Source organism: Ranitomeya variabilis, chromosome 4 (assembly GCF_051348905.1).
Source record: "Ranitomeya variabilis isolate aRanVar5 chromosome 4, aRanVar5.hap1, whole genome shotgun sequence".
In the NCBI taxonomy this organism is placed as follows: Eukaryota; Metazoa; Chordata; class Amphibia; order Anura; family Dendrobatidae; genus Ranitomeya; species Ranitomeya variabilis.
Window position 1 is genome coordinate 98,560,602 of NC_135235.1, and position 13,892 is coordinate 98,574,493.

The following is a 13,892-nucleotide window of genomic DNA, read 5'->3' on the forward strand; positions in this document are numbered from 1 at the left end:
CCACGCAGTATAGAACACTGGCCACGCAGTATAGAACACTGGCCACGCAGTATAGAACACTGGCCACGCAGTATAGAACACTGGCCACGCAGTATAGAACACTGGCCACGCAGTATAGAACACTGGCCACGCAGTATAGAACACTGGCCACGCAGTATAGAACACTGGCCACGCAGTATAGAACACTGGCCACGCAGTATAGAACACTGGCCACGCAGTATAGAACACTGGCCACGCAGTATAGAACACTGGCCACGCAGTATAGAACACTGGCCACGCAGTATAGAACACTGGCCACGCAGTATAGAACACTGGCCACGCAGTATAGAACACTGGCCACGCAGTATAGAACACTGGCCACGCAGTATAGAACACTGGCCACGCAGTATAGAACACTGGCCACGCAGTATAGAACACTGGCCACGCAGTATAGAACACTGGCCACGCAGTATAGAACACTGGCCACGCAGTATAGAACACTGGCCACGCAGTATAGAACACTGGCCACGCAGTATAGAACACTGGCCACGCAGTATAGAACACTGGCCACGCAGTATAGAACACTGGCCACGCAGTATAGAACACTGGCCACGCAGTATAGAACACTGGCCACGCAGTATAGAACACTGGCCACGCAGTATAGAACACTGGCCACGCAGTATAGAACACTGGCCACGCAGTATAGAACACTGGCCACGCAGTATAGAACACTGGCCACGCAGTATAGAACACTGGCCACGCAGTATAGAACACTGGCCACGCAGTATAGAACACTGGCCACGCAGTATAGAACACTGGCCACGCAGTATAGAACACTGGCCACGCAGTATAGAACACTGGCCACGCAGTATAGAACACTGGCCACGCAGTATAGAACACTGGCCACGCAGTATAGAACACTGGCCACGCAGTATAGAACACTGGCCACGCAGTATAGAACACTGGCCACGCAGTATAGAACACTGGCCACGCAGTATAGAACACTGGCCACGCAGTATAGAACACTGGCCACGCAGTATAGAACACTGGCCACGCAGTATAGAACACTGGCCACGCAGTATAGAACACTGGCCACGCAGTATAGAACACTGGCCACGCAGTATAGAACACTGGCCACGCAGTATAGAACACTGGCCACGCAGTATAGAACACTGGCCACGCAGTATAGAACACTGGCCACGCAGTATAGAACACTGGCCACGCAGTATAGAACACTGGCCACGCAGTATAGAACACTGGCCACGCAGTATAGAACACTGGCCACGCAGTATAGAACACTGGCCACGCAGTATAGAACACTGGCCACGCAGTATAGAACACTGGCCACGCAGTATAGAACACTGGCCACGCAGTATAGAACACTGGCCACGCAGTATAGAACACTGGCCACGCAGTATAGAACACTGGCCACGCAGTATAGAACACTGGCCACGCAGTATAGAACACTGGCCACGCAGTATAGAACACTGGCCACGCAGTATAGAACACTGGCCACGCAGTATAGAACACTGGCCACGCAGTATAGAACACTGGCCACGCAGTATAGAACACTGGCCACGCAGTATAGAACACTGGCCACGCAGTATAGAACACTGGCCACGCAGTATAGAACACTGGCCACGCAGTATAGAACACTGGCCACGCAGTATAGAACACTGGCCACGCAGTATAGAACACTGGCCACGCAGTATAGAACACTGGCCACGCAGTATAGAACACTGGCCACGCAGTATAGAACACAAAACAGAGCCCACGTACTATATAAAACAGCCCACGCAGGACAAAACAGAGCCCACGTACTATATAAAACAGCCCACGCAGGACAAAACAGAGCCCACGTACTATATAAAACAGCCCACGCAGGACAAAACAGAGCCCACGTACTATATAAAACAGCCCACGCAGGACAAAACAGAGCCCACGTACTATATAAAACAGCCCACGCAGGACAAAACAGAGCCCACGTACTATATAAAACAGCCCACGCAGGACAAAACAGAGCCCACGTACTATATAAAACAGCCCACGCAGGACAAAACAGAGCCCACGTACTATATAAAACAGCCCACGCAGGACAAAACAGAGCCCACGTACTATATAAAACAGCCCACGCAGGACAAAACAGAGCCCACGTACTATATAAAACAGCCCACGCAGGACAAAACAGAGCCCACGTACTATATAAAACAGCCCACGCAGGACAAAACAGAGCCCACGTACTATATAAAACAGCCCACGCAGGACAAAACAGAGCCCACGTACTATATAAAACAGCCCACGCAGGACAAAACAGAGCCCACGTACTATATAAAACAGCCCACGCAGGACAAAACAGAGCCCACGTACTATATAAAACAGCCCACGCAGGACAAAACAGAGCCCACGTACTATATAACACTGGCCATGAAGTACAGGTCCTTCTCAAAAAATTAGCATATAGTGTTAAATTTCATTATTTACCATAATGTAATGATTACAATTAAACTTTCATATACTATAGATTCATTATCCACCAACTGAAATTTGTCAGGTCTTTTATTGTTTTAATACTGATGATTTTGGCATACAACTCCTGATAACCCAAAAACCTGTCTCAATAAATTAGCATATTTCACCCGACCAATCAAATAAAAGTGTTTTTTAATACCAAACAAAAAAACCATCAAATAATAATGTTCAGTTATGCACTCAATACTTGGTCGGGAATCCTTTGGCAGAAATGACTGCTTCAATGCGGCGTGGCATGGAGGCAATCAGCCTGTGACACTGCTGAGATGTTATGGAGGCCCAGGATGCTTCAATAGCGGCCTTAAGCTCATCCAGAGTGTTGGGTCTTGCGTCTCTCAACTTTCTCTTCACAATATCCCACAGATTCTCTATGGGGTTCAGGTCAGGAGAGTTGGCAGGCCAATTGAGCACAGTAATACCATGGTCAGTAAACCATTTACCAGTGGTTTTGGCACTGTGAGCAGGTGCCAGGTCGTGCTGAAAAATGAAATCTTCATCTCCATAAAGCATTTCAGCCGATGGAAGCATGAAGTGCTCCAAAATCTCCTGATAGCTAGCTGCATTGACCCTGCCCTTGATGAAACACAGTGGACCAACACCAGCAGCTGACATGGCACCCCACACCATCACTGACTGTGGGTACTTGACACTGGACTTCAGGCATTTTGGCATTTCCTTCTCCCCAGTCTTCCTACAGACTCTGGCACCTTGATTTCCGAATGACATGCAAAATTTGCTTTCATCAGAAAAAAGTACTTGGGACCACTTAGCAACAGTCCAGTGCTGGTTCAAAAGTGGCTTTACCTGGGGAATGCGGCACCTGTAGCCCATTTCCTGCACACGCCTGTGCACGGTGGCTCTGGATGTTTCCACACCAGACTCAGTCCACTGCTTCCTCAGGTTCCCCAAGGTCTGGAATCGGTCCTTCTCCACAATCTTCCTCAGGGTCCGGTCACCTCTTCTCGTTGTACAGCGTTTTCTGCCACATTGTTTCCTTCCAACAGACTTACCATTGAGGTGCCTTGATACAGCACTCTGGGAACAGCCTATTTGTTGAGAAATTTCTTTCTGGGTCTTACCCTCTTGCTTGAGGGTGTCAATGATGGCCTTCTTGACATCTGTCAGGTCGCTAGTCTTAGGGTACCGTCACACAGTGAAATTTCCATCGCTGCGACGGCACGATTCGTGACGTCGCAGCGTCGTATGAATATCGCTCCAGCGTCGTAGACTGCGGTCACACTTTGCAATCACGGCGCTGGAGCGATGCCGAAGTCCCCGGGTAACCAGGGTAAACATCGGGTTACTAAGCGCAGGGCCGCGCTTAGTAACCCGATGTTTACCCTGGTTACCAGCGTTAACGTAAAAAAAACAAACAGTACATACTTACATTCCGGTGTCTGTCCCCGGCGTTCTGCTTCTCTCCACTGTGTAAGCGCCATAGCCGGAAAGCAGAGCGGTGACGTCACCGCGTCACCGCTGTGCTCGCTTTCCGGCCGGCAGGCGCTCACACAGTGCAGAGAAGCTGAGACGCCGGAGGACTGACACCGGAATGTAAGTATGTACTGTTTGTTTTTTTTACGTTTACGCTTGTAACCAGGGTAAACATCGGGTTACTAAGCGCGGCCCTGCGCTTAGTTACCCGATGTTTACCCTGGTTACAAGCGAACACATCGCTGGATCGCTGTCACACACAACGATCCAGCGATGTCAGCGGGTGATCAAGCGACGAAAGAAAGTTCCAAACGATGTGCTACGACGTACGATTCTCAGCAGGGTCCCTGATCGCTGCTGCGTGTCAGACACTGCGATATCGTAACGATATCGCTAGAACGTCACGAATCGTACCGTCGTAGCGATGGAAATTTCACTGTGTGACGGTACCCTTACCCATGATGTGGGTTTTGAGTAATGAACCAGGCAGGGAGTTTTTAAAAGCCTCAGGTATCTTTTGCATGTGTTTAGAGTTAATTAGTTGATTCAGAAGATTAGGGTAATAGGTCATTTAGAGAACCTTTTCTTGATATGCTAATTTATTGAGACAGGTTTTTTGGGTTATCAGGAGTTGTAGGCCAAAATCATCAGTATTAAAACAATAAAAGACCTGACAAATTTCATTTGGTGGATAATGAATCTATAATATATGAAAGTTTAATTGTAATCATTACATTATGGTAAATAATGAAATTTAACACTATATGCTAATTTTTTGAGAAGGACCTGTATATAGCAGCCACGCGGTATATAACACAGCCCATGTAGTATACAACATTGTGGGCGCCATATCCCTGTTTAAAAAAATAATTAAAATAAAAAATAGTTATATACTTACCCGCCGGGATCCATTGAAGCTGTGGCCATGCGCACGCGGCTGCTGCCATCTTCCGTTCCCAGGATGCATTGCGAAATTACCCACATGACTTAGCGGTCTCGCGAGACCGCTTAGTCTTCTGGGTAATTTCGCAATGCATCTCTTGGAACAGAAGATGGCGGGATCCGCGCGCCTCGGCGGACTACGGAGGGTGATAATAGCAGGTTTTTGTTTTTTTATTATTTTCAACATTACATCTTTTTACTATTGATGCTGCATAGGCAGCATCAATAGTAAAAAGTTGGGGACACACAGGGTTAATAGCAGCTATAACGGAGTGCTCTTACCCGCGCCATAACGCGGTCCGTTACCGCTGGCATTAACCCTGTGTGAGTGGTGACTGGAGGGGAGTATGCGGGTGCCGGGCACTGACTGCAGGAGAGTAGGGAGGGACTAATCGGACTGTGCCCGTCGCTGATTGGTCGCGGCAGCCATGACAGGCAACTCTTGAGACCAATCAGCGACGCGGGATTTCCGTTACGGAAGTTGAGGACAGAAAGACAGAAGTACCCCTTAGACAATATTTATATATATATATATATATATATATATATATATATATATATATATATATATATATATATATATATATATATATATATATATATATATATATATATATATATATACATGCGGTACATATATAGATGTGTGCGAAAACTGTAAAGTGCTGCGGAATATGTTGGCGCTATATAAATAATGAGATTATTATTATGTCCCCTTTAAGAGCTGCACACTCCCAATCTTAAGCTGTACTTTAAGAGCTGCACCTCTGGGACCAGTTTTTCTATTTATTTTTTTTCTTTTTCTTTACTAAAATGCATATATTTCAGGCTAAAAGTAATTTATTACAATTCATTTTCCTTAAAAATTATGCACTTTGCTTTCACATGCTCTTAGTTTCAGTTCTCAATCAATTTTCATGTGGTCTGTGGTCATAAATCAGCTGAGAGGAGCTAAACGAGACAGAGTAAAGCTCCAAGTGCCCAGTCAGAACAAGCTCAGGGACCGATTCTCAGTTAACTCATTCTGTAGCCACCTATATACAGTATAATGCAGCACAGGGGCTGTTGAAGGTAAATGGTGGAAAATTACCAATGACGCCCAATGACAGTTGATTTATAGTCAAAAATACATTCATTTAAATAAAAATAACTTTTTTTTTTTTTTTTTTTTTTTTACTCCTTTCATGAATTTGTTGCATCTTTGGTTTGTATCAAAATGAGAAATCTTGTTCGGCCATGATTCCTGTAATAGTTTACGCCACTTTCTGAATTATGACTCCGGTGGTGCTTGGCTCCACGCCTCTGGCTACTACTCGCTTTTTAGAATGAAAACCGCCATAAAACTCCATAGTCACCAGTTTGCACAACTACAAGTTGCGCTAAAATTTGAAACTTCCACACCAGATGTCATGGCGAGAAAACTCTAGTCGCAACAAAGCATTTTTCCACTTTCTGCATGTTCTTATTTTTGTATTTCAGAGGCTAAGTTCACGAGTGTGTGTCTATATATATATATATATATATATATATATATATATATATATATATATATATATATATATATATATATATATATATATATATATATATATATTTTATAAAAAAGACCAAGTTTCACCCAGAAAACAGAGGCTTTCCACGCATGTTATTATCCATGTGGCCTATTTTTTTTTTTTTTTTTACATCCATGTGGCATCTGTATTTATACATCATTATTGTAAATTATACATAATCAAATAGTTTCCTATGTTAATAATTACAATATATTGGTAAGAATCCGATGCAATATGTATAATCCGTAGGGGATCTGATTTTTCTTTCTTTGGAAGACTTGAATAGGTAGCACGTCTCATCCGACACATGGCAGAAACTAGTACATGTGGCAGATTTTTTTCACAAGCGCATTTAGTCCATAAAAAAACCTCATCTAAACAGCTCAGATGAATAACATTGGTTCTAGTGCTGTGTGGTCAGTTTTTTCATGGAAAGCACCAAAAACGCAGTCTTGTGAACTTGGCCTCAGGCAGTATATAATGTGCACCTGTCTGAAAACAAAATTGTATAAGAAATAGTGTCTCTTTTTGTGTATTTCAGCATTTTGCTGCATTTTCTCCGTACCCCAAGAGAAAACAAATTTGTGAACTGCTACTTAGGAAAGGGGCCAATGTCAATGAAGAGACTAAAGAGTAAGTCCGGTTAGAAGTGGGATTTTTGTATTAGTAAAATCCATGTTCTAGAAATCCATTTTTTTTCTCTTTTGTGCACTAAAGCTTTTTGACGCCACTGCACGTCGCAGCAGAGAAGGGCCACAACGATGTTGCAGAGGTTTTGCTAAAGCACGAGGCAAAGGTAAGGAGTCTGCCATTGGGGAATATCAGTGATTTGTCCTTCTGCTGTGCAAGCAAGTGTGCATTACTATAATCATACGCGCTCTATACATTTCTATAATGATTGCTTTACGCTATTTGATTGAGTCTGCGTATTGTTTCCACTTCTGTAATAGATGAATGCAGTGGATAACTTGGGGCAGACATGCCTCCATCGTGCTGCACATTGTGGCCATTTGCAAACCTGCCGAATTCTCCTGAACTCCGGATGTGACCCAGCAATAGTATCTCTGCAGGGCTTCACTGCCCTTCAAATGGGTAACGAGAGTGTGCAGCAGCTCCTCCAAGGTACACAGATTTCGTGGAGTTTTTGTAGATTCTAAAAAATGTTCTTTAATTTTTGCTATTAGGATTTGCACCATGTTTGTAAATGTGTGCTCCTTGTTTGGTGACGGATGCATTAATGTTGTTTCTTTTCACCAGAAGGCTTATCATTCAGTAATACAGATGCAGATAGACAACTACTAGAAGCGGCAAAAGCTGGAGATATGGAAACCATAAAAGTGAGTGCTCTTGTTTCTCTTTCGGTCTAGAATATTATTTTATTAAAGGGAACCTATCGGCAGGTTTTGTTTTTTTTATTCAATTGGAGATCAGCACAATGTAGGGACTGGACTGTGTGTTGCCTGTTTCACACATCAGTTTTTAGCCGTCAGGCACATCCGGATAATTTTGGAAAAAAAAACGGATCCATTGCAAATAGTGGAAAACTTGTTCGACGGATCCGTTTTTCTGCTGGGTCGCCGGATCCATCATTTCACCTCACGTTTCATGTTTTTCGCTGGATCTGTCGCTGTGCGGTTTTTCGCCGGACAGAAAAAAAAAACGTTCCTCTGTACGTTTTCTCCGGCCGCCGGAAAACTAATTTTGGACGGATCTGGCAAAAAACGGATGAAACGTGTGGAAATCTGTCACAATCCGTCGGTAATACTACTCTACGAGAAAAAAAACTGATAAGGCAGCAACTTTTGCCAGATCCGTTTTTTTCAAAATTTGCCGGATTGTGTCTGACGGCAAAAACCAGATGTGTGAAAGGGGCCTATCCCCCTCCCTCAACACTGATTTAGCAGAATCTTATCAATGCACAGTATACACAGACTGTCAATCAGTGTTGTGGGCTCAGCATTTAGAGCCCTGCTAAATCTGCAGCAGAAAAAACTGCGATTATATCAAAATGACAACAAGCAGACCATAATACTGGAATCAGGGTCTCAGCCCCTACATCATTACAAGGCTAATACTTGGAGACAGATTCCCTTTAAGTTGTCAAGCATTAGCTTCAGCCATTCACTTCAATAGGCTCTGAGATGCTGTCTCTGAGAGCACCTAATACACAGCGTACTGCGCTATGGTGTTTTGGTTATGTACTTTGGCAGTGTCTGGTCCTGCTAACAGCTGATCGGATACTGATGGCCTGTCCACAAAGTAGACAATCAATTTCAAAGTCCTGGGTAACCCCTCTAAGGCTACTTTCACACTAGCGTTAACTGCAATCCGCCACAATGCGTCGTTTTGCCGAAAAAACGCATCCTGCAAAAGTGCTTGCAGGATGCGTTTTTTCCCCATAGACTTACATTAAGCGACGTATTGCGACGGATTGACACACGTCGCAACCGTCGTGCGACGGTTGTGCCGTGTTGTGGCGGACCGTCGGGACCAAAAAATGCTACATGTAACGTTTTTTGCTCACGACGGTCCGCTTTTTCCGACCGCGCATGCGCGGCCGGAACTCCGCCCCCACCTCCCCGCACCTCACAATGGGGCAGCGGATGCACTGGAAAAATGCATCCGCTGCACCCGTTGTGCGGCGGAGACAACGCTAGCGTCGGTAACCTCGGCCCGACGCACTGCGACGGACCGAGCCCGACGCTAGTGTGAAAGAAGCCTAAGTCGCCATGTCTGATAGATTTATGACACTAGTCCCTACCGAATGTAGGAAACGTGTTTTGTTTTCCCCTGTAAGTTGCTGTAATTAGTGATGAATGAGCATGCTGGGATAAGATGTTACCGGAGCCTGCTCTGGTGCTAACCCAGTGACTTCGGCGTGCACAAAAAATATGTTAGTCCCTGCGGCTGCATGTCTCACGGCTGTTCGACAGCCACAACACATGCAGCGTTGCCTGTTTGTCAGCAGCTGCGGGACTCAACATATTTTTTTTCACTCTGTTCGCACCGGAGCATGCTCGATAACACATCACTCATCACTAGTTGTAACATTAGCAGCTTCACTTCACCTGATACTGCAAACGGGTCTGTATGCGACTGGCGACTGCAGATCAATTGTTTGTATAGGTTAAGAGTTTTCCTAAAACAACCTTGTTTCTACTCCCAGAAATTGTGTAACACGCAAACGGTTAACTGCAGAGATGTGGAAGGGCGGCAGTCTACACCCCTCCATTTTGCTGCAGGATACAATCGAGTGGCTGTTGTGGAGTACCTGTTACAACATGGAGCTGACGTCCACGCAAAAGATAAAGGGTAAGCAGTCACCTGGCTTATCGTTCCTCCAGGGCGGCAGCTGCAATTTTCATGTTCTAGTAGTTGTTACTAAATGAAGTAACTTAATTAAATTTTTAGCTAAATACACCAAGCTTATCAGCAGAGCACTTCATTTGCTTTTTTTATTCTTCAGATTTGGGGGAAATATTGCTGACAGATTCTGCTTGTGAACTATGTGTTGTATTTAAGACCATAAATGCAACATTTTTGGTACAGTTTTTACTGCAATGTCAGAAATTGATCCAGAGAGAAGTTTGAAGGGAAGACTCTACTTTGGATCCACTTTTGTTTAGCCCAAAACACTGCTTGTGTAATCCCAGCCTGGACCTAATATTTTGCCTATGGTAACTATGCCACCATGTCACCTCTCCGAGCACCATAATCTTTCCTTTAAGCAATGCTCCTATGGAGGAATAATATGGCATTGCTACCTATAGAATTGGAGGCACGCTGTGCGTCTTAACAATCATGCCGACAGCAGTACTACACGTCCATGATGTAAAGTCTGACCCCTTCAATAATATAAAACTTTCGAAAAACTACCAGTCAGCATGGCCAATGCTTGAGAAAATATTTTGTTTCTACGTTTTCCTCCAGGGGCTTGGTTCCATTACATAATGCCTGTTCGTATGGACACTACGAGGTAACGGAGCTGCTTGTCAAGCACGGAGCAGTTATTAATGTTGCAGATTTGTGGAAATTTACACCTTTACACGAGGCCGCAGCAAAAGGGAAATATGAAATCTGCAAACTGCTCCTTCAGGTACGATGGTTACAAAACTGAGCGATATTGTAAATTCCTTTTTTGATTCCTTGAAAACTAAAACTTGTGTGATTTACAGCCGTGCAAAGATGTAAGGGCTTCCCTCAGTCCGTTACATCATGAACACCTTCACGCGGTGTCATAAATTATGGTGAGGAGTAGACATGAACGCTCTTGTGGACATATACTACATGTTTGTAATGCCAGTTCCAGTATCGCTTGCCGAGTACACTCTATCACTGTGTATCTTGTACTACAAGTAAAGGGGAAAACATCAGAAATTTGTGTAACTGTCTGTGTAGCTGTCACATCATGTTTATTATACACTTTTCCTCCAAAAAATTGTGTTTTTTCAATAAACTGTTTGCCAAGCTGCATCCCTCCTGTGTATTAGGCAGGCAAACTGCTATCCCGAGATCTACAGATCCTGGCATCCTCTGCTGCCCACGTTTCCCCTCCACTGCTATCCACGTCTCCCCTCTACTGCTGCCCACGTCTTCCCTCCACTGCTGTCCACGTCTCCCCTCTACTGCTGCCCACGTCTCCCCTCTACTGCTGCCCACGTCTCCCCTCTACTGCTGTCCACGTCTCCGCTCTACTGCTGCCCACGTCTCCCCTCCACTGCTGTCCACGTCTCCCCTCCACTGCTGTCCACGTCTCCCCTCCACTGTTGTCCACGTCTCCCCTCTACTGCTGCCCACGTCTCCCCTCCACTGCTGCCCACGTCTCTCTTCCTCTGCTGCTCATGTCTCTCTTCCTCTGCTGCCCACGTCTCCCTCCTCCTCTGCTGCCCACGTCTCCCTCCTCCTCTGCTGCCCACGTCTCCCTCCTCCTCTGCTGCCCACGTCTCCCCCCTCCACTGCTGGCCACGTCTCCCCCCTCCACTGCTGGCCACGTCTCCCCCCCTCCACTGCTGGCCACGTCTCCCCCCCTCCACTGCTGGCCACGTCTCCCCCCCTCCACTGCTGGCCACGTCTCCCCCCCTCCACTGCTGGCCACGTCTCCCCCCCTCCACTGCTGGCCACGTCTCTCCCCCCCCCCCTCCACTGCTGGCCACGTCTCCCCCCCCCTCCACTGCTGGCCACGTCCCCCCCCCTCCACTGCTGGCCACGTCCCCCCCCCCACTGCTGGCCACGTCTCCCCCCCCCCCTCCACTGCTGGCCACGTCTCCCCCCCCTCCACTGCTGGCCACGTCTCCCCCCCCCTCCACTGCTGGCCACGTCTCCCCCCCCCCTCCACTGCTGGCCACGTCTTCCCCCCCCCTCCACTGCTGGCCACGTCTCCCCCCCCCCCTCCACTGCTGGCCACGTCTCCCCCCCCCCTCCACTGCTGGCCACGTCTCCCCCCCCCCCCTCCACTGCTGGCCACGTCTCCCCCCCCCCTCCACTGCTGGCCACGTCTCCCCCCCTCCACTGCTGGCCACGTCTCCCCCCCCCCCCTCCACTGCTGGCCACGTCTCCCCCCCCCCCCCCTCCACTGCTGGCCACGTCTCCCCCCCCTCCACTGCTGGCCACGTCTCCCCCCCCCCCCTCCACTGCTGGCCACGTCTCCCCCCCCCCCCCTCCACTGCTGGCCACGTCTCCCCCCCCCCCCTCCACTGCTGGCCACGTCTCCCCCCCTGCACTGCTGGCCACGTCTCTGCTGCCTACGTCTCCCCTCCATTGCTGCCCATGTCTCACTCTGCTGCCTACGTCTCCCCTCCACTGCTGCCCACGTCTCCCCTCCTCTGCTGTCTACGTCTCCCCTCCACTGCTGCCCACGTCTCTCTCTGCTGCCTATGTCTCCCCTCCACTGCTGCCCACGTCTCACTCTGCTGCCTACGTCTCCCCTCCACTGCTGCCCACGTCTCCCCTCCTCTGCTGTCCACGTCTCCCCCCTCCACTGCTGGCCACGTCTCCCCCCTCCACTGCTGGCCACGTCTCTCCCCCCCATCACTGCTGGCCACGTTCGTCTCCCCCCCCCCCCCCTCCACTGCTGGCCACGTCTCCCCCCCCCCCCTCCACTGCTGGCCACGTCTCCCCCCCCCCCCCTCCACTGCTGGCCACGTCTCCCCCCTCCACTGCTGGCCACATCTCCCCCCCCCCCCTCCACTGCTGGCCACATCTCCCCCCCCCTCCACTGCTGGCCACGTCTCCCCCCCCCCCCCCTCCACTGCTGGCCACGTCTCCCCCCCCTCCACTGCTGGCCACGTCTCCCCCCCCTCCACTGCTGGCCACGTCTCCCCCCCTCCACTGCTGGCCACGTCTCCCCCCCCCCTCCACTGCTGGCCACGTCTCCTCCCCCCCTCCACTGCTGGCCACGTCTCCCCTCCACTGCTGGCCACGTCCCCCCTCCACGGCTCCCTCCTCCTCTGCTGCCCACGGCTCCCTCCTCCTCTCCTGCCCACGGCTCCCTCCACTGCTGGCCACGTCTCCCTCCTCTGCTGCCACCCAAGCCGAGAATCTCCTGTAATGGAGCATGGAAGGGTCAGAAGTGGGTGAGAGAACTACTCACGATGCCGAGAGGCAATCGGAGGAACTACAGAACTTCTTTCAACAAATGGAGTGAGATAAAGTCTCAGAATAGTGATCCATTAGCAATATGGAAAAAAATGGATGACTATTTTAATGCTGGCCTTGTTCCCATCGCAATCCCAGCTGTACTGAACCACTTATGAAATGACACTTAACCTTTGGGCACAATTTAGTCCTGGACTGTTTTAACCCCTTTCTGTCATTAGACGTACTATTCCGTCCATGTGGGGTGGGCCCTACTTCCCAAGGACGGAATAGTACGTCCAGCACGATCGGTCGCGCTCACGGGGGGAGCGCGGCCGATCGCGGTCGGGTGTCAGCTGACTATCGCAGCTGACATCCGGCACTATGTGCCAGGAGCGGTCACGGACCGCCCCCGGCACATTAACCCCCGGCACACCGCGATCAAACATGATCACGGTGTACCGGCGGTATAGGGAAGCATCGCGCAGGGAGGGGGCTCCCTGCGGGCTTCCCTGAGACCCCCGGAGCAACGCGATATGATCGCGTTGCTCTGAGGGTCTCCTACCTCCCTCCTCGCCGCAGGTCCCGGATCCAAGATGGCCGCGGCATCCGGGTCCTGCAGGGAAGGGAGGTGGCTTACCGAGTGTCTGCTCAGTGCAGGCGCTGGTAAGCTTGCTGCACTCTAAGTGAGATCGCCAATTTGACAGAGTGCTGTGCACACTGTCAAATCACCGATCTGTAATGTCCCCCCCCCCCTGGGACAAAGTAAAAAAGTTTAAAAAAAATGTCCACATGTGTAAAAAAAATAAATAAAAAAAAAATCCTAAATAAATAAATAAAATAAAAAAATTATTCCCATAAATACATTTCTTTATCTAAATAAAA

At 48.6% G+C, this 13,892-nt stretch overlaps 1 protein-coding gene across 4 annotated transcripts in view; it reads left to right on the forward strand.

Moving 5' to 3' along the window:
* TNKS2 (tankyrase 2) overlaps positions 1 to 13,892 on the forward strand; it is a 73,097-nt gene that overhangs the window by 37,683 nt on the left and 21,522 nt on the right. For 3 of the 4 annotated variants that reach the window (XM_077258964.1, XM_077258967.1, XM_077258965.1), the window contains 6 exons: positions 6,976 to 7,067; positions 7,152 to 7,230; positions 7,385 to 7,556; positions 7,692 to 7,771; positions 9,601 to 9,746; positions 10,365 to 10,530. In XM_077258964.1, coding sequence (XP_077115079.1) covers positions 6,976 to 7,067; positions 7,152 to 7,230; positions 7,385 to 7,556; positions 7,692 to 7,771; positions 9,601 to 9,746; positions 10,365 to 10,530 — 735 coding nt within the window. The remainder of the gene's footprint in view (positions 1 to 6,975; positions 7,068 to 7,151; positions 7,231 to 7,384; positions 7,557 to 7,691; positions 7,772 to 9,600; positions 9,747 to 10,364; positions 10,531 to 13,892) is intronic. The other variant, XM_077258966.1, reaches the window with a different exon arrangement.